The sequence below is a fragment of the Salmo salar genome, chromosome ssa16 (assembly GCF_905237065.1).
Source record: "Salmo salar chromosome ssa16, Ssal_v3.1, whole genome shotgun sequence".
NCBI lineage: Eukaryota > Metazoa > Chordata > Actinopteri > Salmoniformes > Salmonidae > Salmo > Salmo salar.
The window spans coordinates 70,933,852-70,961,829 of NC_059457.1; the positions used below are offsets into that span (position 1 = coordinate 70,933,852).

General features: G+C 42.4%; 1 protein-coding gene across 4 annotated transcripts in view; it reads left to right on the plus strand.

Moving 5' to 3' along the window:
• Positions 1–3,097: 3,097 nt before the first annotated feature.
• Positions 3,098–27,978, plus strand: part of LOC106574559 (xin actin-binding repeat-containing protein 2) — a 45,000-nt gene continuing 20,119 nt past the window's right edge. Inside the window, exons 1-3 of one of the 4 annotated variants that reach the window (XM_014150531.2) lie at positions 3,098–3,231; positions 3,729–4,028; positions 20,256–20,376. In XM_014150531.2, the coding sequence (XP_014006006.2) occupies positions 3,798–4,028; positions 20,256–20,376 (352 nt within the window). In that variant the 5' untranslated portion in view covers positions 3,098–3,231; positions 3,729–3,797. Of the gene's footprint in view, positions 3,232–3,563; positions 4,029–20,255; positions 20,377–24,776; positions 25,006–27,978 lie in introns of those variants that run through there. The other 3 variants (XM_045697663.1, XM_014150530.2, XM_014150532.2) reach the window with 3 other exon arrangements.

The following is a 27,978-nucleotide window of genomic DNA, read 5'->3' on the forward strand; positions in this document are numbered from 1 at the left end:
CTCTCACCAGGGTATTTAAGTACTTAATGTATTTTTTTATGTATTGAGCTGTCAAGAATAAGTATTATATTTGAATGCCGTAGCTGAGGTACAGAAACACCCTGCCAGGATGTGTCCACAAGTTGTTATAGTTGTATAATAACATATATATATATATATATATAGTATATTCTGTATGATTATCATTTGATATTTCATTTAATCTGTTTTACTCAAGTGTTGGATTTGGGTATAGCACACCGTGTATTTGAATAGATTACTTAAACTACTTGGGGACAATTGCAGCATTTGGCTTAAAAATTGTATTATCAATGTGTACAGCGTGATATTAGAGCCAGGAGACAGTAGAGGGTGCTCACAGGCCACATGCAGCACTGGATCCGTTCTGTTCCAGTTCCATTCTCTGTGGTTTTACAGATGTATTTGATCACTCTTCTGTTGCTGAGAATTTTCCTGCACAGCAGGAAATGCCAACTTGTAGTGTGATTGAGTTTTAAAAAAGCTTCTAAAGTTTGTCATTTCCACTTTGAAATTTGAAACTTGATTTACCCTAATGAAAAATGTATCAACCCCTACAAACATATTCATTCATTGTAATTCACATAATAATAATTCAAATGTCCTGTCCTGCTGTAGCAAACTGGCTCAAATTAAGATCCTACATCTGTATTAATGCAGTCTACATACACAAAGGTAACTAATGTTGATTGTCTTGCACATTCATCATCTTCAATATGTCTTTTTGACAGAAAGTCTTGCTTAGCACATGGGAACATTGGTTCTATGAGACCCTTATCCCCTGTTGACTTTAGCTGCATTGTAATGAGAGCTAAATGAGATGGAGTCACTTTTTCCAGCAGCAGCAGCAGCAGCAGTAGAGAGAGAGAGGTGGCTGAGAAATGTCCAGATACCATCTGGGTTTGTGTTTAAAGAACGGTCTGGTCTGGGCGGAGTACCAAGCCAAACAAGCTAACTATGGCCCAAAGCTTAGGATAAGTTTAATAGCTCTTTGCTTGTAACCTAGTCATTCCCCTCCAAAACTTCAAGATGAAGCTTTCCCTCACTTAAATGTTGAACTCTCAACGGTCTATGTTGCAATCTGTCTCTTCAGGGTGGTTTCTGGGAAGTCCTTCGTTAAGCTATTCCATCCGGCTGTCAAGAGAACATGACGAAAGATTGAACGGGGGAAGCAGTGTAACGGTTGGGGAAAAGAATCTCCAATAACCATTTATGCATTGTTCTTTTGGTCAAGCATTGTTAGAAGCTAAATGAAATGGACGTTTGTTTAAAGATGTATAGTCAATAAAAAAAAAAAGTCAATACACTGTTTAACAACTGTTTAACAATTATAAATAACAACTATAAATATACACAACTAAATAATATAAAAGGAAATGTTTGATAATGTCACATAATATCCAAAGCATTGAGTGCCGTGTGCATCTCTGTTGTAGCTGTTGAACTAATAGAACACCCCGTTAAACATTGTGTAAACATAGGCTACTATTCACTAGATAGAGTGTCCCTTCTCACCTGCCGTCTCGGCGACGTGTGAAAACCAAGGCCTGAAGTAAACCTCAGTAACTGGAGTATGTGAGACAGAGATCTGATACTGAGTGACTATGTGTGACCAGAAATCCATGAATGGCTCATACCTACCCACATGTCTAGTACTGCATGCAGCAATTCTCAGTCTGCTGGGAAAAGCCCATCTTAATCTAATGAAAGCTTAGAAATAAGAACTTTTATTTGGATACAAAATAAACAATCCAGTGTTTTTTTAATGGAGAACTTCTCTGTAGAGAAATACACTCCCACCCTACTTTTTGCATTCCATGATAACAAATGATATTCCTACTTGTCATGACATGGCTGGTATGTAGATGTTGAGTTATGTCTTTGTATTTGAAGGGTTTTCCATGGGAATGAAAGGGACTTTAGGACTGGAGAGTATGAGGCCCATTTTTTTACTTCTGATCCGCTTTGAGTGGGAGAGGACGGTGTGTGTGCGTACGTGTGTGCATGTGTTTGTGTGAGCGTTGTAACTCCTGTAAGACGAGTGTGCCAGGCGGACACAGGATCCATCTGAAAGTGACACACATACCTTTGGCCTTCACTAAATAATGTATGTGCCGCAGGTTCAGATGAAGCTGCATACTATATCCCCACAGTACTGTCAGATGCATCTGTCATGGCCTCGCGCTCATTAAGCTGATCTGATCTCTCGCTCAATCTTTATCCCTCTCTCTATCCCGTTGTATCCTTCTCTTTATTCCCTGAGCTGAACTACTTTTTGGGATTTGACTATTTTCTAATAATGTGGCCCGAATCAACTACTTCTATTGGAAGTCATTTGCTATTATAATTTGCTATGCTATAAATAGCCTAATGTTTGAAAGTATTTTCAAATACTTATTTCAAATACTATTTTCAAATGCATGGGAGTGTGTTTGAGTCAGTGGATTTGAGTATTTTCCAATACTTTCTAAGTGTATTTTAAAATACATTCCAATATTCAACTATTCAACTACTACCTGAGACTGTTGCCAAAGTACTCTTTGAAATCCTATTGCTTAAAAAAGTGCTTTTGACATACCTGAGAGACCACAGAGTTGCCTTGGCGGATTTCACAACCTATGCATAAGTAATTCAATTCATTTCTCATGGTGCTTAAACTCATTCAGAAAAACCAGCAAAACCTTACAGTACAGTTAGCATATGCTCACACAGCCCGAAATCCCCACACTGAAGGGCCCTTGTCTTGACACAAAAAAAACATTCAACGCAAAGCTATGAGAGATAACATTAATGTTACAGGGGGACAAAGAAAAATAGTAGAACAGTTGTGATCCAATGTTGTAAGTAGAGGAAAAAATGTGTTTAAATCGTCAAACAAACCTTTAGCCGTGCCCAGTGGAGTAAAACCCTCCCAAGGAAAGGAAGGGCAATAAGTGTTAAAGAAATGAACAATAAAACAACCATCACACTGGTGGCTGGGGTGGGAGGTTAATTGTGACACAGCTTCCATGATTTGTTCAGGAATAATAGAATTGGAGCCAGACAAGGATAGGGCTGGGGTTGGGCGGTGTGAGGGTGGAGACATTGTCAACCCTGGGTCTCAACTGTTTCCTGTCAGCCTGGCCTGGCTGGTACTGACAAAGGGAGGGAGAAAGGGGTCTGTTCAGTTTAAACTGGGTTCTGGAGTTCCTTGCTTCAGGATTAAGCTGAAAGGTAGGCTATAATACTTCTATTAGTGTAATATTTCATTTATAAAGTAGGCCGTCTGTCTGTCTGTCTGTCTGTCTGTCTGTCTGTCTGTCTGTCTGTCTGTCTGTCTGTCTGTCTGTCTGTCTGTCTGTCTGTCTGTCTGTCTGTCTGTCTGTCTGTCTGTCTGTCTGTCTGTCTGTCTGTCTGTCTGTCTGTCTGTCTGTCTCTGTCTCTGTCTCTGTCTCTCTCTAAAGTGAATATTTATTTCTCATAGCTATGTAGCTGACGTTACTGTGAGCTGCGTCCAAGACCCAAAACGGTGTGTCACTGGGAAAACCTTTTCCTCCTCTGAAGGCCAGCCTCTCTGTGCCGTCTATCAGCCTGGTGTGTCTAGAGCAGCCACAGGGTCCGAACAGAGCAGGGAAAGGCACCGGAGCCCCATATACTCCTTGTTCTCTCTTTCTCTCACTCACAATACTCCCTCTTCTTCTCTCTTCCTTTCTCCCCCTTTTACCTCCCAGTCATACAATAGACTTCCCCTGTACGCTCCTGCCCAGAGGAAAGAACGGGGGGATACGGTTTCCACAACAATGGAAATTCAATCAGGAAATGGAGAGGAGTTGGAGGTGGTGAGTGGCGAGTCATTAGTGACCTCGGGGTCCGTCTCCTCCTCGCCGTATCTCTCTGGCCCTCAGGCAGACGGCACGGACGACCAAGTACTCCGGGAGGACCTCCAGGCTGCCAAGACCATTGAGAGATTTGACATCCCTCTGAGTAGCTTGAAGAGGATGTTTGAGAAGCCCCTAGGAGCAACAAACACCGTAAGTACACTTCTTTGTTTATTATGCAGTACAGCTTTATGTGAATTGAATGTTTTAGCCAAACAGTGCCCTAACTTATTGTGGCCCAAAGCGCTCTGTCCATGGACTGTTTGGGAGGGAACCAACTGATGGACAATTATGTGCTACATTTACTGTGAGAAACTGAATAAAACTTTTGTGTAAAGTTCAAAAAGTAAGTTGAGTAAAGTAGGTTCATTGCAGATTTTGTCACAGTTGTAATGTATCTGTCTCTAGTGTCTGAACGACGGTGAGCAGAGTATCAGTGTAGATAGAGGGAGGTCTGGTGACCAATGGCATCACACTTTTTAAAAACATCAGCTCTGCTGCTCGTTTTTGTGTTCTTATTGTTTCTCTCACTTGATTCCATAAATACGTCTATTCCAGTTTCAGGGTGGGATCCTGTGAAAGACTTCCGTGTGATCACTGACAAATAGAAAACCCCTGGCGTAGCACCTGGTTTCAGTATTTTGCCCCCTCTTTTTATTGCATCTGGTTTTTACACAGTTAGAAAATGCTCTGTTTAGGAAGATTGATGGTTTCAATGTCAAGATAGAACAAGATGACCAGGGATAGAAAATATGTTTCAAAGAGCAGTGGACACCACTGTCTAGGGGTCAGGAGTATTGTTACAAAGAGCAGTGGACACCACTGTCTAGGGGTTAGGAGTATTGTTACAAAGAGCAGTGGACACCACTGTCTAGGGGTTAGGAGTATTGTTACAAAGAGCAGTGGACACCACTGTCTAGGGGTTAGGAGTATTGTTACAAAGAGCAGTGGACACCACTGTCTAGGGGTTAGGAGTATTGTTACAAAGAGCAGTGGACACCACTGTCTAGGGGTTAGGAGTATTGTTACAAAGAGCAGTGGATACCACTGTCTAGGGGTTAGGAGTATTGTTACAAAGACATGAACAGGAATGATGATGCTCTGATACTTGGAGCGTCTTCTCTCTAGACAAATAGTGTTTTAAAAGGTATCTTTAAAAAATATACTGAAAAGCCAGAGAAATATGATTCAGCCTTTGGCAAAGGGTTTACCCAAAGTTTTTTGACTCTGGTAAAAGTGCTTACGTCTAATTTTTTTTCTCGCTGAAGTCGAGTGCGATTGTTTCACCGGCTCACCGCCTGGTTTCCCATCACATTGCAGCTGGCTGCTCTCAGAGGAAAATCTAAGACACTTGGAAGCAATGTGGGTCATTTTGGGGAAAGCGTCCCACAGCCAAATGTCTACCGTTGAGTAACGAATGGTCCATCTGACCTAGTTATTCTCTTAGTTAGTTTTAACACCGTCATGATGCCAACCATATTCTTCTCAAATCTGGCCATGATGTGTTCGTAATGCCAAAGATCCACCGCAGATTCTATTGGTTTAATCAAAACTATAATACAAATAGTATCATAATATCCTTAGTGCATCTATAAGGTACCGGCAGATAGCATGAAGAGCACAGCAAAAGTGAAAGAAATTAGTGAAGTCTCCCCATTAGCGGCACTGAGAGATCTGTATTGATCTCTAGTCCATCCTCCTGTCTATGGAGTGTAGCCTAAATACACAACTGATGTTTCTCAGCCACGGCCATGTTATTACCGTCCTCTCGAGAGTTGTAAAGGGAACGTAATCACGCTGTAAACAAAGGAAATGGCCATGTCTCAGTGTCAAGCTCCCTGAAGGCAGCTTTAGTTATTTATAAATCAGATCAATACACCGACGGAGTTTATTGGTTTATTAGGATCCCCATTAGCTTTTGCCGAAGCAGCAGGTACTTCTTCCCGGAGTCCACACAAAACATGACAAGTAACAAAGCACTGATACACTGATAGACAAGAAGAGTCACACAAATGTAGAATGCGACGATATACAAGCAGTACAACTAAAGAATAATGTGTGTGTGTAGGTTGTGTATCATTTCACAGTCCTTATTTTTCCACCTGATGTTGTTTTATCCACTTTGTAAGGTCATTTTGCTGTTTGCTTGAGTAATTGGAGATGGAAGGGAGTTCCATGCGATCATGGCTCTGTATAATACTGTGCGTTGTCGTGAATTCGTTTTGGACTTGGGGAATGTGAAGAGACCCCTGGTGGCATGTCTTGAGAGGTATGTATGGGTGTCTGCCCTGAATGTTATTTGATTATGCGAGACAATCTGGAATTTTCATTACAGTAATACTTCTCATAAAAACAAGAAGAGAAGCAGTTCATCTCTCATCAACCCTCAACCAGGAAAGACTATCATGCATGTTGTTGATGTTAGTTCTGTATGTGCAGTTAAGGGCAAGGCGTGTTGATCTGTTTTGAGCCAGCTGCAGCTTTGCTAGGTCTTTCTTTGCTGCACTTGACCATATTACCAGACAGTAATCAAGATGGGACAAGACCAGAGCCTGAACAACTTGTACAGTTGATTTTTGTGTCAAAAACACATGACGTATTTTCAGAACAGACATACTCCTCCCCATCTTCACAACACATTTTTCAATATGACTTGACCATGATAATTGACCATCCAATGTACTACCTAGGAGTTGAGCTTCCGCAACTTGCTCAATGGTCACATCCTTTATGTACAACTCCAGTTGAGGTTTAGGTCTTAGAATTGTTTTTGTTTACCAATACAATGCTTTTAGTTTTATATGTATTTAAGACCAGTGGGTTATTAATCACCCATTCTGATACTAACTTCTTATTTATCAATTCAATGAGCTCGCTGGCTTTGATTGCTTAGTTGTGGGACTCATAGTACCTCTGACTAGTCCATAACTAGGTTCTAGATTTGTTCCTGACCATATGACCTTAACTGGGTCCCACAGTTGTTCATAATTAGCTCATGGTCAGGGAAAACTCTGAGCCCTACTCATAATAAACATACAGTAGTCCCAGCTCTGTAGGTTTTAGAGGTCTTGAGGCGGCAGCACAGCTGCAGTATGGTGTCTCTCTAGTCTGCCGACTGTGGGCTGAAACCTGTAGGTGGCACATGCTGTCTGTGCAGTGCAGTGCCATGCACAGACGACGGGGCTTATTCCGCACTGTGTTATTTAAGGCCTATTCCTGGGGTTTTATGGTTAAGCTGTATTTTAAAAATAACCCTGTAATTGGTATGCTGGCTGTGGCTGACAGCGCGGGAGTGGAGGGCCTTTAGATACTGCCAGCCTGCCTCAGATCGGATGGGAGCACAGGCAGAGTGGAGACGTGGATCTATAGGGAACTGGATCATGCCTGTCGTAGTCAGAGTTCTGGACTGGGTCCTGCTGTCTGTCTGTCTTCTTATGTGGATCTGTGGGTTCTGGTGTTGCTTCAGATCACAAAGAGGAAGGTGAAGTCAGCTGAACTGATTAAAGGCCAGCTGAGAAGCCTCATTCTTAGTAGTTTAACCACAAGAGCAGAAGTGTAAAAAATGAAATAGTGAGGGGGTTGTTGTTTTTTTGTGAGGGTTTTTATCTTCACTGTTCTTTAATTAATTAGTATAAGCGACCTCACTGACAAGATTACATTGAGAGAGAGAGAGAGAGAGAGAGAGAGAGAGAGAGAGAGAGAGAGAGAGAGAGAGAGAGAGAGAGAGAGAGAGAGAGAGAGAGAGAGAGAGAGATGGGAAGGAAGAGGAGGTTGTGTTTGGGGAGAGGAGAGTGACTAAAGATGTGAAAGGAAATGTGAGATGTTTCTCAGATGACTGTACCGTAGTTTGCTGCAACCACAACACTGAACCATTGATGCCAAAGGTCCAAAAGATGCAATCTTTCACAGACATTCCTTGGCTCAGAATAACTGGCCATGTCTCCAATACACAGTAAAAACTTAATCTGGTACTGAGTGAAATGTTGTATTTTAGGGAAAGTTAAGCCTTGTTAAGTATATTTAGACTAGTGTGGCGAGACAGAGTGGAACAGAGCCATAATAAACCAAACACATCCTGATAAGAACAGAGTTTGGCTATTCCCCAATGGACCTTGTTCTATAATACACTTAGGATACATTTGCTTCTAACACAGTTTGCTTCAAAGATGAATTATTTTCTTCCCTTGACATGAGCTGATTTTTCACTCAGTCAGCTCGAGGATTTGAACCAGCAACTTTTTGGTTACTGGCCCAATGCTCTTAACCGCATAGGCTACCCTTCCGCCCCCAATCCCCATACAATGGTGGTTTATCTACTGTACCGCTGTGATATACTAACGCTGAACTGCTTGTATTTCTATAGGGATCCAATATGACGACTCTCAACCCTTCCTCTATGTCATCATTCAAGTCAAGGAAAGAAGGATAAAACCTTACTTTTACTCTACGACACCCATTTGGAATTCGTCCTTTATTTTGCGTGACCAAAATTTGTAGAGAAACCGATCTTTCTGTCATTATCTTGAATCTTAATTTTGAGAACACGGATACTTGTCACTGTCTAATTCTTCCTTTGAATCATATACAACCTGACCTTTCTATTTGACGTTTGATTCTTAATGAATGTTAATCCGATTTGCTGTTCCTTTCAATTTCGAAGAAGATTTCATTCTCATTTTTAATTTTCGTTCTGTGTGCCCGTGGTGTTAAAGTGCTTTTTGTTCCCCCAAATCAGATTCATTCTGTCCCCTTTTGGGGCAAGGTGACCTGAGAAACAATAAAGCAGAATGTTAATATTTGATTCATTTTCCTTTAGAACACTTAATTAAAGGAGACCTTGAATGAAACACAATAATCTGACTGTTAACTTGTCTCTGTTTCACTCTGGCTTCTAATAACATTATCAGCCACACAGTATTCGCGGGCAACGGGAAGGTCACCTTCTTCTCTCTGATTTAGTCGTCTAACAAAAGCCTGTGTCAGTTCAACACAGAGCCGGTGTTCACAGATCACAGAAGAAAAGGTTTGCAGCTTACTCTAAAACATGATTCTGTCTCTAGCCTTATCTGTAGGGTTGTAATGCATATTTAATAAAACGTCAGCTTTGGTGGGATATTTTATAATTTATACAGTGGAATACCTGGGATGTCATTGTGAGGTTAGACATAACAATGGAGGATGGATCATCGCCGGGTGGTCTTATAAGTAGTGCCATAACTTCACTGATTCCGCTGTAGAGGAGGACAGGTTATGTTTCCATTATCCACAGATGTGGAGTGATGCAATAGTTTATGTTCAGAGTGAAGAGCCCCTTTTTTGCTCGAGTGGACTAGCTGACTAGCCGACCCCCTTCTGCTTATGTTTACATGGTCTGTCTGACCCTGGTTGTGTAACACTCATGCGCACGCCCGCCCGCACACACACACGCACACACTTACAAACACATGGGGTCCCTGTACTGGTTGACAGTGGAATCAGATGTCTTTACCAGTCCCAACCAGAGGGGGGCAATCAAATGTCTGGGAGACACACCAATTAGTCCTGCTTCAGCTTAGTCATCATGCTATCCTAATGAGATTACCTCAGGGATTGACGTGTGAGAATATATATATATATATATGGTACTATATATATATATATAGTACCAGTCAAAAGTTTTGACACACCTACTCATTCAAGGGTTTTTCTTTGTTTTTACTATTTTCTACATTGTAGAATAATAGTGAAGACATCAAAACTATTAAATAATACATATGGAATCATGTAGTAACCAAAAAAGTGTTAAACAAATCAAAATATATATATTTATATTTGAGATTCTTCAAAGTAGCAACCCTTTGCCTTGATGACAGCTTTGCACACTCTTGGCATTCTCTGAACCAGCTTCATGAGGTAGTCACCTGGAATGCACTTCAACTAACAGGTCTACCTTGTTAAAAGTGAATGTGTGGAATTTCTTTCCTTCTTAATGCGTATGAGCCAATCAATTGTGTTGTGACAAGGTAGGGATGGTATACAAAAGATATCCCTATTTGGTAAAAGACCAAGTCCATATTATGGCAAGAAAAGCTCAAATAAGTAAAGAGAAACGACAGTCCATCATTATTTTAAAACATGAAGGTCAGTCAATCCGGAACATTTCAGGAACTTTTAGTTGCTTCAAGTGCAGTCGCAAAAAACATCAAGCGCTATGATGAAACTGGCTCTCATGAGAGCCGCCACATGAAAGGACGACCCAGATTTACCTCTGCTGCAGAGGACAAGTTCATTAGAGTTACCAGCCTCAGAAATTGCAGCCCAAATAAATGCTTCACAGAGTTCAAGTAACTGACACATCTCAACATCAACTGTTCAGAGGAGACTGCGTGAGTCAGGCCTTCATGGTCAAATTGCTGCAAAGAAACCACTACTAAAGGACACCAATAAGAAGAAGAGACTTGCTTGGGTCAAGAAACATGAGCAAAGGACATTAGACCGGTGGAAATTGGTCCTTTGGTCTGATGAGTGCAAATTTGAGATTTTTGGTTCTAACCGCCGTGTCTTTGTGAGATGCAGAGTAAGTGAAGGGATGATCTCCAGCAGGGGCGGCAAGTAGCCTAGTGGTTAGCGCATTGGGCCAGTAACCGAAAGGTTGCTGGATTGAATCCCCGAGCTGACAAGGTAAAAATCTGTCATTCTGCCCCTGAACAAGGCAGTTAACCCACTGTTCTCCAGTAGGCAGTCATTGTAAATAAGAATTTGTTCTTAACTGACTGGTCTAGTTAAATAAAATACAAATCTCTGCATGTGGTTCCCACTGTGAAGCCTGGAGGAGGAGGTGTGATGGGGTGCTTTGCTGGTGACACTGTCAGTGATTTATGTAGAATTCAAGGCACACTTGACCAGCATGGCTACCACAACATTCTGCAGCAAAACGCCATTCCATCTGGTTTGCGCTTAGTGGGATTATCATTTGTTTCTCAACTGGGCAATGACCCAACACACCTCCAGGCTGTGTAAGGGCTATTTGTGTTATTGACTGTATGCTTGTTTATTCCATGTGTAACTCTGTGTTGTTGTTTGTGTCGCACTGCTTTGCTTTATCTTGGCCAGGTCGCAGTTGTAAATGAGAACTTGTTCTCAACTAGCCTACCTGGTTAAATAACGGTGAAATAAAAATTTCAATAAAATAAAAAGGGCTATTTGACCAAGAAGGAGAGTGATGGAGTGCTGCATCAGATGACCTGGCCTCCACAATCAGCCGACCTCAACCAAATTGAGATGGTTTGGGATGAGTTGGACCACAGAGTGAAGGAAAAGCAGCCAACAAGTGCTCAGCATGTGTGGGAACTCCTTCAAGACTGTTGGAAAAGCATTCCAGGTGAAGCTGGTTGAGAGAATGCCAAGAGTGTGTAAAGCTGCCATTACTGCAAAGCGTCGCTACTATTTTGGTTACTACATGATTCCAGATGTGTTATTTCATAGTTTTGATGTCTTCACTATTATTCTAGAATGTAGAAAATAGTACAAATAAATAAAAACCCTTGAATGAGTAGGTGTCCAAACTTTTGACTGGTGCTGTATATATGTATTCACAAGTCATATACACATTTAATGTGAATATAGAGACATCTCCATATTGCCTCTTCTTAATAATTAGTGCTGTTTTAATGTGTTGTTTTAATGCACATCATAGAGGAGCAATATCAACGTTTTCATTATCATCTGATATTTAGATTTGAATTAAACATGGCATTTGTTATAGATGAGAAACAATAGCGCTAAACACTAAAGTGTTTATAAATGTCACTGCTGTTTAATCAAATCAAAGTTTATTGGTCACGTACTGTACATAGTTTAGCAAATGTTATAGTGGGTTCAGCGAAAGGCTTGTGTTACTAGCTCCTAACAGTGCAGCAGAAATGTCAAATAATAATCAAAAACCAGAAATCACGAATGTCAGAATGAATCCAGTTAACAACCCAGATAACACTGTAATCCAAATGCAATCTAAAGCAATCCTTAGAAGTTGCACACCTAAACAGGTAGGTCTATAATGAAGAAATAGAACAAAAGTCATATAGCATGTATCACTCCACAGAGATAGGATCTATGTCACCACACCATGGCACAGAGATAGGATCTATGTCACCACACCATGGCACAGAGATAGGATCTATGTCACCACACCATGGCACAGAGATAGGATCTATGTCACCACACCATGGCACAGAGATAGAATCTATGTCACCACACCATGGCACAGAGATAGAATCTATGTCACCACATCATGGCACAGAGATAGAATCTATGTCACCACACCATGGCACGTCCTGTGTCATTGTCCTGTTATTTCACCAGGGAGTTCATCTCGGGTAGTTTGTTTTTGGAGGTCCTAGGGGGCTTCTGAGATAGATAGCCCACTCCCCATCCTCACTTCACCACTTCAAGGGACACCCAGTCTCTAAATATACAGCCCACTGTGACTTATGAAGCTTGATGTCATGGGTGGCTTTAAATATGACATATACTGAAGGCCAGCTGGACACTTAAATGTGAGACGTCTGCACACATTCAGACGGTGGCACGTGCAGTTGGGAATGTACATGGGAGCTTGGGTTGATTTTCACAGCTTGAGTAGCTACCGTACCTCTGTACTGTTGGATGTACAAAAGCATTTCTTTTATTTAACCTTTTATTTAACTAGGAAAGTCAGATAAGAACAAATTCTTATATACAATGACGGCCTACCCCGGCCAAACCCGGACGACACTGGGCCAATTGTGCGCCGCCCAAGTGACTCCCAATCATGGCGACACAGCCTGGAATCGAACTCGGGTCTGTAGTAACGCCTCTAGCACTGAGATGCAGTGGCTTAGACCGCTGCGCCACTCGGGAGCATGATTGTCCTTTCATTTTTATGGAGGCTTTGAACATGATGTAATGTGTCCCATATGCAGAATATTCAGCTAGGTAACTTGGCACCTGACACAGCATCATGTGTATGCTTGTTATATTTAGGGGTTAGTCAATTGTGTTTACTGTCATTTCATTGGCTGCCCTGGTTGACAGGAAGTGGTATTTGGCAAACAGCTTTGAGAGCCTCTTTTAAAGCTCCAAATGGTTAATGTTATGTTGACATTGAGGCTACAGTTTACTAACACCCATACCAAAACCCCTTCATTCTGACCCATTCTTCCAGCCCTCTCTTGTCCAGCCCGGCCCGGCCTAAAGTGGCTCAATGGCTCACTTGTAAAATTCCATTAGCTCTATGAGACACTTCCACCTCGTCTCAGTTTCACTGATTCAAATCATTTAATGGAGTCCAACCACACGGCCCAATGACAAAGGAATTGGTCTCTGAACGCTAGACGTTACAATTATTACCAGCACTTATCTGTTGTACAGTTAAACCAATGGCCAGGCCACGTCGTCACCTGGCTTTTCATTTCCATTGACTTGACCTAAAACAGGTTCTATTCTAGATACACTACGGGTAGGGAATTTGATTGGGGGTTTCCCTTTCTAAAGCATTCATCTTGTACTTATCTGTTATGTGCATATAATGAGCATTCCTTTCCTATTGTTCACCAATCATCTTCATTATGGTCATACCTCATCTTCACCACCAGCATGATTGTGTGTTTCAGGGCCCTTTTCTTTTTTTACAACGGTATTATGATGACACCCAGACCGGCACCGGAGCGTGCATGCCAACGGATTACCACCCGACCCACAGGGCTTACAGTTTAATCATTTATGTAGATATTGCTCTGAGACAAAGACAGCACTGTAATTCATAACGTCCCCTCACACAGACCTGGCTGCTACTGTGATGGTTGCCATGGTGAAATAGATTAAATGTTGTTTTTTTTCCAAACCTGTTAAAGCTTTATTTATAACTTACTGGATGACGAACGGTGTTCGGAGTGACGGCTTAATCATTAACAGCAGCACTGTTGGTCAAACTGAGCCCACACTCGCAGCTAGTTTATTTTGCTTCCACCTGTCTATATCCATATAAACAAAGATAGACTAGGCCTATATCCCCAGAACATTGTATCTGCATTGATGAACACAGGGCCCCCTGATTATGTCCAAAGTCACTGTCACTGTCACTTATTATGTCCAAAGTCACTGGAAATGGAGAAGGTTCTGGATATACCGGTTTAGATCCGTCACTCGTACGTATAAATAGCGTCGGATGGAGTTGGTGTTTGGCAGCGCTCAGCAAACATTAGGAGGCAGAGGAGCCTGATAAAAGGGAGTGAAACATGATTTGCATTCATTACGTATAGGCCCAGTGGGATGAGACAGAGAGAATGGCCTAGTCAGAGAGAGAGAGAGAGAGAGAGAGTGAACGAGAGAGAATGAGAGAGAGAGAGAGAGAGAGAGAGAGAGAGACATATTGGAAAGAATTAACAAAAGAACAGAGCAAACTCTCAAGGGAAGACAGGCTATGTGCACACTGCCCACAAAATTAGGTGAAAACTGAGCTGCACTTCCTAAACCTCTGCCCAATATATGATATTAGAGAAACATATTTCCTTCAGATTACACAGATACACAAAGAATTAGAAAACAAACCTGGTTTTGTTAAACTCCCATATCTATTGGGTGAAATATTGCTGCCATCACAGCAGAGAGCGAGAGAGAGAGAGAGCGAGAGAAAGAGTGAGAGAGAGAGAGAAAGAGTGTGTGTGTGTGAGAGAGAGAGAGAGAGAGAGAGACAGAGAGACAGAGAGACAGAGACAGAGAGAGAGAGAGCGAGAGAAAGAGTGAGAGAGAGCGAGAAAGAGTGTGTGTGTGTGTGAGAGAGAGAGAGAGAGACAGAGAGACAGAGAGACAGAGAGAGAGAGAGAGAGAGAGAGAGAGGGAGAGAGCGAGAGAAAGAGTGAGAGAGAGCGAGAAAGAGTGTGTGTGTGTGTGTGAGAGAGAGAGAGAGACAGAGAGACAGAGAGAGAGTGATGTTGGTTCTGGGGACTTTTAACAAGCAGGCCACTGTACTTCATAGACAAGTCCCATCTACGGTGAAGCACGATGAGCACATTTCAGAACCACACTCTTTTTTTTCATGTTGACTCTCTGTAGTTTCCGACTCTCTGTCTCTCTCAGAAATGTTCAGTGGAAAAAATGTTCAGTGGAAAAAATGATTATGCATGTTATATCAACATTGACAATTTTTTCTGAGAACTTCCTACACCCTCCATAAATCCAGTGCAAAGTAGCCTACACTCAGAGGAGTGTTACATCATCACTAACCCCCCACTGTAGCTGAGGCTTTTCTGGGTTTGGTGTACTGTGTTGTGATGAGTGTGTTAGACTGAGAGGTGTTTACAACAATAACGCCTGGTGCCTAGAATAGTCCTCTCCACCCATACAACATATGACACTTCTGCAGCCTGTCTGTCTGGCCGTCTGGCCATCTGGCACACAGTACTGGTTAGCTCCTCTGTGTGTGTCAGCTGGCCCAGCGAGACAGAGGCTCCTAATCATCTCAAACCTGCTTGGAGATGCCACAGCCAAGCTGGGCCCACTCCGTCACAACACTCTCTCTCTACTCAGCCTCTCTCTTTCCCTCCACTATGTTCCTGTCTGTATGTCTCCTCTCTCACTCTCTGTTTTCTCTCTCTTGCTCCCTTTCTGTATCCCTCTCTCTACCTCTCTCTCAGTTCAATTCAAATGGCTTTATTGGCATGGGAAACATATGTTAAATAGACAATGAACAAAAGTTGAATAAACAATCAGAAATGAATAGTAAACATTACACTCACAAAAGTTTCAAAGGAATAGAGACATCTCAAATATCATATTATGGCTACGTACAGTGTTATAACGATGTGCAAATAGTTCAAGTACAAAAGGGAAAATAAATGAACAAACACCACTGTAAATACAACCCATATTTATGTTTTTCACTGGTCGCCCTTTTCTTGTGACAACAGGTCACAAATATTGCTGCTGTGACAGCACACTGTCGTATTTCACCCAATAGATATGGGAGTTTATCAAAATTGGATTTCTTTTCAAATTCTTTGTGGATCTGTGTAATCTGAGAGAAAAGTGTGTCTCACACATTTGTTGTTTGTGTACACGGATGTTATAATGTTTTCCCCCCAACACTGTTTTATTATTAAATAGCAGATTTTTTGTAATAATATAGCAGACCTTCATGCCAAATTTTTTGAAATAAACAAAGCATGAAAAGATGTTGTCTTTGTTATGGTTTGTTTGTTTGTCAATTAGGGTGTGCAGGGTGAATACATGTTCTGTCGTATGGTAATTTAGTAAAAAGCCCATTTGACATTTGCTCAGTACATTGTTTTCACTGAGGAAATGTACGAGTCTGCTGTTAATGATGATGCATAGGATTTTCCCAAGGTTGCTGTTAACGCATATCCCATGGTAGTTATTGGGGTTGAATTTGTCTCCACTTTTGTGGATTGAGGCAATCAGTCTTTGGTTCCAAATATTGTGTAAGATGCCAGAGGTGAGGATGTTAACAAGTTGAAGTATAGTCAGTTGGAATTTGTGGTCTGTGTTTTCTATTACTTAATTTAGGATAACATCAACACCTCAGGCCTTTTTGGGTTGGAGGATTTGTATTTTGTCCTGTAGTTCATTCAATGTAATTGGAGAATCCAGTGGGTTCTGGTAGTCTTTAATAGCTGATTCAAAGATTTTGAATTGATCATGTATATGTCTTTGCTGTTTGTTCTTTGTTATGGGGTCAAAAAGATTGGAGAAGTGGTTTATCCACACATCTCCGTTTGCATAATTAACTATTCGTGTTGTTGTTTGTTTAGTGTGTTCCAACTTTACCAGAAGTGGTTAGATTCTATGGATTCTTCAATTACATTGAGCTGAATTCTGACGTGCTGTTCCTTCTTTTTACGTAGTGTATTTCTGTATTGTTTTGGTGATTCACCATAGTGAAAGCGTAGGCTCTGGTTTTCTGGATCTCCATGTTTTTGGTTGGATAGGTTTCTCAATTTCTTTCTTAGGTTTTTGCATCAAACCATGTGTCATTGTTGTTAATTGTCTGCTTGAAATGTTTCGATTTGATAGGGAAGCTGAAAGGTCAAATATACTATTTAGGCTTTCTACTGTCAGCTATCTTCACTATCTCTTACAGTTGAATGCATTCAGTTGTAAAACTGACTAGGTATCCCCCTTTATCTCTTGCTCTCCCCGCTCTCATCTCTATCTTTCTATCCTCGCTGCAACTCTTTTGTGACTGTGTTGGCCTGAGAGTGCTTGAAATATAAGTGGGTGGATCTCAGTGGCCTGTGTTTCCTAATAATGGTGAGAGTCAACAGAGAATTGTACTGTACAATATTTCTCACGGCAAACTTTTTGGATTGTGAGGAGAGCTTATGGCATTGGATGCAAACAAACAACTCAGATGGAAAGAGAAGCTCGTGCCAAGGTTTGGATGAGACACTCTGCAATCTGTTAAGGTCCTCTGTGTGACCTTCAAAGACGGGAAATATCTGCCGTTTCAGCAAAAGCTTCTAAACCAGAAACTAAAGCTTTGTTATTTCACGAAGAGGAGAAAGTGGAATCAAACTTGTTCAGGTACAGTACGTGCTCAGGTGAAGCAAGTTTTGTGACGCTGTAACTCAAAACATCGGATGGATTAACAAAGTGTTGGATTGATTTAAGGCGAGTGAAGAAAAACGAGATGTTCTCCACCAGCAGCAAGGCAGACGCCTCCTACAGCCTAATGGTATGTCTCTGTCTTGACTTTCAACTGTTGATCCTGATGAGTCATCCTCATGTCACTTCATGTTGTGCCACGAAAGCAGTAAGGCAGCTTTCACAACGTTAGACCTCCTAGCCAGGAGCAATCAGCCTTGGTGGTGTGTATATGTGAGTCTGTGTGTGCATCATTTGAAACAAAGCATCCCTCCAAGTGGTGAGTCAGTCACATATGAGCTGCCATTTCCCTCAGCAACCCCTTCTAGTCCGTCACCTCAGCCAGAACTCCTTTTTCTATACAGACACAGAGCGCGAGAGAGAGAGATCACCTATAGTTGCTGTATGATGTACTTTACTAGATTTTAATAGGCATGGTTGTGCATGAGTGCACCCCCGGGTGACAGAAAACAACAGGTCGCGATGTCACTTCCTAATCTGCAGCTCCATATAATAAACTGATGTCATCGCCATGGTTTCCACTGATACCGGCCGCAGCGTTTTACTGTGCACGCTGTCACATCAGCATTAATGTCATGGACGGGTGGCACTGATTTCATTACTGCGACATCCTTAAAAGGGTTATTTATTTTTCCTGCGGATTGTCTCTGAGGCTGGTAGATTTCCTGAAGCACGTACCTTATTAACGATGTCAGTCTGTCAAGGGGAGCGTATAAGGGGAAGTAATTCCCCAGGCTGGATGGGAAGGCTGACGGGGAACCTGTGGCAGGGTCAACGGGAACATATGGAGGATAAGATCTGGCTAACTGGGATCCCTGGGAAATGGCCTCCTGTCTGTGTCTTCTCTGACCCCATTCCTCTTCCGAAATGGAAATGCTGTGGCATGATAGTGGAGAAAACCAGAAAACGTTTGATCTATTTTAATGGGAATGGGTGAGGAAATGCATGAGTATACTGCTGAATGACCATATACGTATACACATTAGAGATATGATATGTTTTGTCTAGAAACGTGTCATATAATTGCTGCCAATATTATGTGATGTAAATGCTCACTCCACTGATAAAGATGTTCTACATCCTGCCCTGTTTGTTGACATCTGACCTCAGAGCTGAATAGCCACAGAGGGGCTCGAGCCCAGTCTGCCCGGTAACATGACTGCGGGCCCTATCCAATGAAATCAATTAGAATACACCACTTGCTTGCTGTGATGCAATGTGCAACTGGATTCTTTTAAACAGTCAAATAAACTCCCTGTGCCAACATGTTTGCAGTGGAGCATTATTATTTACAGGAGATTTAACTCCAAAATCCCCTTGTGGATTAGACTGAATGGAGCCCTCGTCTAGAGATTAGCACACAGTCCTCTCTATGTCGTCAATTCCAACTTCACAGACACAAATGCTGTTCAAACATCAGTTCTATTGCCGCTAACGACGCTCTGAAACATCTCCGGAGCAACACACAGTGCTGCCATAGACTTACTATTGCTATTATTAAATAACGGGAGACGTCAACAGAAATGGTAGCACGATCCAGTGGGATGCTGGGAGCTCGTTCCTGAGGAGAGTTTTACGGAATGGAGCGTTCGGCTACATGGTGTTTACTACTGTGCTGCTGTTGACAAAGCTTGAAGTGTGAGGGACTAAATCCCACATTCAGTCAATTGAAGAACCCAGACCACAGGTTAACTCTGGTCACGCTGTATTGGACCTGCAACCTTGACACACCTCATAAGCTGTTCCTCTCATGGACATGCCCTTCAAATACATTGTGTCTTTGTGTGTGTGTGTGTGTGTGTGTGTGTGTGTGTGTGTCCGAGATTTGTCTCAGGTGCGTTTCTCTGATTGTGGCAGGTGTTTGGGAGCATTGTCTGTTGTGTCCTTGTGTTGTTGTTTCCTTGTTGTCACTCTTCCCCAGGTCCCGCTGGGAAGCTGTAGATTAAATACCACAGGGAACACATTTGATTTGCAAATAGTTCTTGGAAAACAACACATAGGTTTGTTTGTTCCAGACAGTACTGATTTGCAAGAAAACTAGGCGTGCTTCGTCTACTAGTTTCTACATTTGACAACAACAAAAAAAACACTTCAGGAAACACAAGATTATATGCCTCAAGGATATGCCACTAACAACGAGACACGTTTGGCATTATAATATTGCATTTTGTCTAACACGCTAGTTGTGTAACATACAATTCTGTTGAAGGGTGGAGCCTTAAGCTGCTACACACACTAAGAATTTGCCAATTAAAATTCACTGGAGTGTTTTGTTTGCTGTAACTTTCCAGTCGATGCCTGTTTTGCACATTCCAGTCAAGGTCATCAGTGTTTGCGCTGTAAGTTCAGAGGTTTGTTTGCCATCCAGTCAACAGACACAGACATCCTCGCTACCATCGATAATGTTCCACTGGTGTCCAGGGGTTCAATGACACCTAACACTCACTGGGTGGATCATTTTTCAGACTGGTAGTGTGTGTGTGTGTGTGTGTGTGTGTGTGTGTATGGGCATGTGTGTGTGTGTGTGTGTGTGTGTGTGTGTGTGTATGGGCATGTGTGTGTGTGTGTGTGTGTGTGTGTGCATACCAGCCTGTGTGTGTGTGCCGATTGAGCTATGACCTGTACCTCAATCTCCACCCCCTTCTGGGAAAGCACAGGTGCTTCCTGTGATAATACGCTCACCTCCCCCTCCTCTCTCTCCCTCTCTCTCTCCTCCCTCCCTCCCTCTCTTTCCCTAACCAGGAAGTGAGAGCCGTACAGTCCAGCACATCCAGAGGAGCCCCAGCCAGTAACTACCAGCTGGACCAGAAGAGCGACCCATCAGCTGGTGAGAACATGGCCTCAACTCAAGACCCCAGCCTCTGTAAGTAGGCCATGACTGCAGTATTACGCACTGCCTTACTTCCTCCTCCAGGACTTTTGTTCCATCAGAAATCAGGTTTCACAACTTTCAAAGAATTACTTCAAATCCACATAGTAGCTACATAATGTGATATTGGTTACGTGTATTTGAGAGAGAAATCTGAAGATGAGCTTGTGTGTTGAGAATGTGCTGTATTGTCCTGTGTGGGATCAAATCAACTCTGGGAATTGAGTACCATCTGAGGTAGAAAATGAACAACCCTAGATACACAAACAGTGTTTCTATTACTGTGATAGGCGAAGTTGCTGAGTGGCTGCATTGTGGGTTTTCCCTTTTCCACTGAAACTGATAACACTGGCTGTACAGAGTAGCCGTGGGGAATGTGCAGTATTCTCCATCTAAAAAGGTGCAGTATTTAAAATGGTTCTCAGATGTATGTTTCTGTAATTGGAAATCATCCACAAATACACATTTCCCTGTTTCACTCCATTTAAATGATTTACACGTGTGAAGGCAGAGGACATGACCTGAGTGAGATAGTGCTTGAGTGTGTGACATTGGGGTCATGTTGAGGTGCTTCTGTGTGTGTGTGTGTGTGTGTGTGTGTGTGTGAGTGAGTGAGTGAGTGAGTGAGTGTGTGAGTGAGTGAGTGAGTGAGTGAGTGAGTGAGTGAGTGAGTGAGTGAGTGAGTGAGTGAGTGAGTGAGTGAGTGAGTGAGTGAGTGAGTGAGTGAGTGAGTGAGTGAGTGACAGAAAGCGAGAGAGAGAGACAGTGGGTGGGGAAAGGCTCAGAGGAATAATGGACTGTGTGTTTCACTCACTCACTCACTCACTCACTCACTCACTCACTCACTCACTCACTCACTCACTCACTCACTCACTCACTCACTCACTCACACACACACACACACATATAGACACACACGCGTCATTACTCCTAGTTGTTGTTGTGGTTTCAGTAACAACCTATACACAGCAGTTGAATTTCCAGATTTTTTTATTTATTCTCAAATGTCACATGTCGGTCATGTGAAATGGTTAACCAGCCCTAAATCACTGTGGTGGCTAAAGTTGGAAGACACTGTGGCCTTTGCGGACCGGCGTTGGTGTAAGTGATGAGGGTTTGTGAGAGCTGACCGATTGACAGTGTCATGTCAGTGACAGCATCATGTGATTTACATCTCACAGTGAGTGACAGAGGCGGTAAAGGAGCTGTTTGCCCAAAGCCACCGTGTTAAATAAAGACCTGTGAACGACACACTGCACTTTGTGCTTTAAACAAGCACTCACCTCACCTCCGAACCAGCATGCTTTTGTCTTTTAAATAGACAACCTTGGTTACAATATCTCCCTTTTGTATATCCCACTGGATTCTGGGTCTGGTTTATATCGCCCACACCTGTGGGTCCAAACAACACAATATTTTTTAAATGGGATGTCATATTCACAGTTGTAGTGATATTATTTTATAATATCAGGGGATACGCTCCGTTGAGAAAAGCACCACTTAATTTTTGTTAAACGAGGCAAATTTGTTTGTGGATTTTACCCATGAAGGTTATTGGAGGAGATTTTAGCCTCAGGAAAATCGAAGCTCCTGTCACTCAGATTGACACGTTTCAATCCACAGTGTTTCTCTTAGGGCTTCTCTAAATGGCAAAAGTTAACTTCCTCCCATTAACTTCCATTAAGCACAATACTCAAACAGAACCAGAGGGCTAGGGTGCTTTGAGGGACAACAGTCTCTATCTAGACAGGCAGCACACAAAATAAACTGTGATTATCTATCGTCTAAACAGTGACCTGAAAATAAGCCTTGCCAGAGAATTTGCATACACTTCTACTATGATTTAGCAAAAGAAGTTTCCAGAATTTGTGAAATGCGTTCATTATTAACCCTTTGAAGGCCCGCAGGCGTTAGATAGCTGATAAAGTGCCAGGGGATGTTGTCTATGACATCAGATATTCTGGGCAAATTTGTTTACACTCCAGGAACAGGAAATCCATGTGCAATTTCAGAGGGATTATCAGCACGGAACAGGTTCCTACAGCAGAGATAACCAGGCTTTTCTTTAGTTGATGCACTGCTTTGTCTGACTCTGGGGGTACATTATGCACCAGAGGAGGCTGGTGGGAGGAGCTGTAGGAGGAAGGGATCATTGTAATGGCTGGAATGGAATTTATGGAATGGAGTCAAACGTGTTTTCCATGTGTTTGATGTGTTTGATACTGTTCCATTAATTCCATTCCAGCCATTACAATGAGCCCATCCTCCTATAGCTCCTCCCAATAGCCTCCTATGGTACACACTGCAGGGCAGAAAACAACAATCACTGCTATCTATTTGAATTTAGTGAACTATACAATACCTGGAGGTTTTCTGAACAGAACCAGGAGTACCCTGGGTAGAATGTCAAGATATGTCAGGGTCTGCACATTGATGCCTTGAGCAAGCTAATCCTAATCAGTCTTTGATAGATGGCCTGAATGAGAAGTTAGCGTGGTGAAGCTACTCTCACAAGGTCAATGGCTTAAGGGGGGCTCGCTCTTGTTGGGCAGAGTTTACTCTCCTCTTTCATGCTGTCTCCCTTTCTCTTTCTGCAGGTTAGTGAGAACGTTACAGAGGGTCAAAGACCATATCCCCAAGACATGCTAACCTCTTCGCCATTACCAATAACAGGGAAGGTTAGCATGTCTTGGGGGTATGACCTTTGACACTCTGTAACTTTCTCACTCATCATTATTCACAATTCATTCAGGATTATCCGTAGTCATTGTTGCATCCACATGAATGTAGTAGTGTTTAGAAACATATTATATTCGTATTTACAATAAAAGGGACTTCAAAATGAAACAATACATTATTTACCATGCATTTCTATTGGACACAAAATAATCTGAAACACAACCAAAACGAAATGCAAATGCATCCAACAAGTTTGTAGAGTCATTGCGTGCTAGGAACATGGGCCCAAATACTACACTTTTTACTTCCTTATTGATAAGAATCTTCAATGGTGTCAATCATTTTGACCTCTACCTTCATTTTTTAGGTGCGTACAAAATAGCTCAGTATTTGAATTATTTATTTTATACAGTCATTATTGCTCATCTTTGTCAAGGGCGTCAAATATTTTGGACCCCACTGTATGTAAACACTGGTTTGGTGCTGGAGATGATGAATATGAGGTTGAAAAGTGGCGGAATTGCCTTTTAACTGCGACATGATGTCAGTTCAATGATAAATTATTGAATGATACTTGTATGTCACGTAAAGGGCCAAGTTTCCAGTCACCAAATCTTGTATTTCCTTTACGTGTGTTCTTAAGATAGAATCCTTAATTGAAACAATAACAAAACACACACCCCGTCCCTGTTTAGCTAAAAAGCTAAGTTCTGGGGCTGGAGAAATTTAACCGCTCTCAAATTCATGATAGCAAATGTATAGTTTTAACCATGTTTTGAATCTCTACAGTGTTTGTTTACATTTATGTTGTTTTATAAACATTGGAGTTAAGCAAGCTATTTCGAGTTCTGATGGAGTGTGACAGTTGAACGAAGCTCATGAGGCATTTATAAGATATTCTTCAGGAATCAATGGGAATCATTAAGTCCAAAAATGGATCTAGCAACTAAGGATTCTAGCTTTAAGGCATGCACTTATGTAACGGTTCCTGGAAATGTTTTCAATGATTCCCAGAACACAAGTGGCTTTAATAATGAGCTTTGATGGCACAGAGGGAGCAGTGTCACTCAGTCACTTAGACAGGCCCGGTACCACACACACACACACACACACACGCACACGCACACGCACTAAGATATGAGAGGGATTGTTGTAAATGCCATGATCATGGCTGATGCATCAGGGCGAGCTATGACAGGCGGCTCTGGTGTGGTCTCAGAGGGGACTCCTGCCCATCTGGTATCCCTGTTCCCCATCTGGGCCCGGGCAGCCAAGGGAGATCCCTGAACCTCAAGTGTCTGCCCTCTACTCAGTCCCCTTCACTTTCTACTTTTCATTTCTGGCATGTAAAAAGTCCTGCTGCCTGTGGCTCTTAAAAGGGAGCCTAGGGTGGTTTCACACATTTCATCATCAAAGATATTAAAAGAATGGTGAATCATCGTTGTCAATATTTCTGGATTTGGGGACCTGTATGAAGTTATTTGGGTTGGTCCTCTCATTGGGTTGATTACCCCCCACCCCTTCGTCTTTTCCCCTCCTCTCGGAGAAACGAGGGATGTGGGTCCGGTTTCGAGGTCTCAGTGTAGGACGTCTGTTCCGTTAGGTCCGTGTGACTTAAGGTAAAAGGCATGTAGGGTACCTCATCTAAAAAAACCCCCCTACCCCTCCTGAGCTCTGTCTTTTAGGAAGGGGGGGCATCTAAAATAAAATCAGCTGTCACTGTCCACTAGGCCCCACAGAGCTGAGCTGATCGCAACACTGTTGGAGCCGGTCTCCAACCCTCACTGAATCACCTCCCAGGGTTTTTTTTCGTTTCCTTTGGTAACGGCCGGGCGAAAGGATCCTGCTGCTGGCTCCCAGGGGATTTCAAGGCTCTTCAACATTATCTGTGGGATTGTATTGTCCGAGGTACACGGTCGTGCTAAAGGCATAGAGAGCATTACAGTAAGTAAGCCAGTCTTTACAACCTTCATAGCCTTTCAGTGTGTTACAATATGTAAAGGTGGACTGACATTCATTGTCACATGATTGATTTGAGTGAGACACACAAAGACACTTCGAGAGATATGTAGAGAGAGAGAGAGATACTATATGTACTGGATGAATGAGAGGCTGAATGGTAAATTGACTGTGTTGACAGTAGATTGCCTTTTCAGCTTTATACAGCTTTTGCTTGCGTGTACTGTACGACTAGGTTGTTTTACCATGTAAAACAGGACAGGAATTACAGCAAGAGTCTTCTAAACGTGTTCAAGAAGTATAGAGTTGTCAGATGAAGCTGATTGGGTCGGTGACCGAGGGGTCGATGGTTCAAATCTCGAGGTATCTAGGTGAGGGATCCGTCGATGTGCCCTTTAGCAAGGCACTTGACCCTAGATGCTCCTGTAAGACGCTCTGGACAAGAGCGTCTGCTAAATTAATAAAATGTAAAATTGCGAAAGGAAGCATGATTCCACGAGGATGTGGGATTGTTAAGTATGCATGAAGTCAGCTTGGTTTTTCCGATCTGATATGACTTAGTTATTTCGCCTGGAATGCTCTCCGACTGTGAGCGTACTCAGTAGAAACATTGTGACCAAGTGCTTGAGGCCGATCCAGTGGTCTCTTTGATCCATTTGCGGCCCTGGCTCAGCTCAATATAGCCACTGAGCCATGCATACCCACACATACTGTCCCCCCCATAGACTTTTCCTGACGCCCACCCGCCACCTCAACCTCCCCCTCCTATCCCTAGAGCCAGATGAAGGCACCGCTGCCCCGCATATCAGAGATTACAGAGTTAATACTCCTCAAGGAAGAGAACAAGAGCCACCCATTCCTGCCATGTGGAGTTGGTGAAAACATACTGCTGACTAATCATACAGTAGGTGGCCTTCTATGGAAGGGGAATTGATATAGGAAAATAAAATGAGTGAAATCAACTCTGCTTTTAAGATAGCAATGTTGAAACGCAAACAGATGATAATCTGCTGGAAGATTATGGCATTTTACCCAGTAAGTAATTTGTAAACGTTATAATCATTGAAATCGGTTGATATCGCTAATTAAACAGAGGAACGTGCCAGCGATGTAGAGGAAAAAGCTTTTAGGCTTCTGGAGAAATGTTGCTCTTTTGAGATGTCCTTGTGTTTGACCTCTCTCTCACTCCTTCCCTTCATCCCTCTTTCTCTTACTGGGAAACAAAAAAAGGAGGATTTATTTTGGGACTCTCATGGAGTCTGGTTTAGTCAGCGTTTTTATGGCATCAGAACGCTTGTATGTCTTTCTGTCTTACTGACAGCCCAGGGCCCAGTTTCCAGATAGCATTGGAATTTAGGATTAGGATTGTTTAAAATATGCATCTTTCCTACAACGTCCGAAGATGTAACACCAGTTTCCCTACAACGGCTGAAGACGCAACACGCGTTTCCCTACAACGGCTGAAGATGTAACCGCGTTTCCCTACAACGGCTGAAGATGTAACACACGTTTCCCTACAATGGCTGAAGATGTAACACGCGTTTCCCTACAACGGCTGAAGATGTAACACACGTTTCCCTACAACGGCTGAAGATGTAACCCGCGTTTCCCAAAACACCACGTAGAGAGAACGGTCACTAAGTGCATCGTTAGCACATGTGCCAATACTGATAGGATCAAAAGAAAGGGAGCGCTGCTCTCGGATCAGCTTTCTACATTAAAATCGTTCCTTAACATTATAATTATTCCACAATACTGACAACGGATCAGTTCTTAGAGAGATATCACCACCTACGGCTACAAATATTAAGGTGGCTTATTCTAATTACCGGAGATCCTGTGTATAAAGTGATGCGGGAACGCAAAAAAGCCTCTAACAATGCACTTTGCTGTTCTACGAGTGGTCCGAGGCAGGCGTTAGATTACGAGGGTTTTCAAGTCCAACATTAATAATGGTTTTGGGAAACAGCTCTGAGATTTAACGATGCTCCTACGAAGGTTCTAACAATTAATTTAGCTTTACGTGTGGTACGCACTTATCCCCAGTGATAAATGAGGACATTATCCCACGTTCGCTGTGTTAAACGAGTGTCAGGTTTCAGGTGATCTCAGGTGTAGGGTATCTGACCTGTATTTATAGTCAAGAGCGGGTAAAACCCAGATTTATTTTTGGACGTTGCTGTGCTGGTCAGTCATCCTCTAGCTATCTCTCTCCGCAGTGCAGGGTGATTGGTTACCACTAACACGCCCGCCATAGCAGGAGGATCTAAAAATTGTGGTTTAAGGGAATATGCTTTCATCACATGGTAGCCGATCCAAGTGCTTGGCTCCTGTGAGAAATCATGTGTGTTTATGAGACAAATATATACTTTGGCCCTGTTTTAATAGACTTGAAGTAGGGAGCATGTTTGACTTGTGTCATCCGGTCGGATAACCAGTCAATTCCAGGAATAGGAAATCAAACCGGCAGATAGTAATTCATGTATTCATAGGACTTTCTGACAGGCATTAGGATGATTAGCTCGTCTCCATAGGGGTATATGCGTACGGTATGTACCAGGCAAAGAATAGCTTTATATCGCTAATAGTAGTAGTTGAGATACCATTGGAATAGTTCCTTAAAATATACCAGTGTTCTATCCATGTGCTTCTGTTTTGGCTAAGATCTCCCCCCCAGTATGTGAAACAGCAGAGAAAATCCACAACATAGGAATGTCAAAGTGTACTACATAACACAATTACCATTTACATCCGTGTCCTCTTTGATGTCAATGCATTATAACCCAGGCAGAATCAACATGCTAAAAGCCTTGAGGTCCAGTGTGGGTGTTAGGGAGATCCTCAGTGGAGTTATCTCACTGGCTTAATGATGCCTTATAGCGTAGCGGAGTCAACCATAAATCAATACTTGACACTAATTGGACGTCTATAGGGATGTACTGTACTAACCATTTGTGC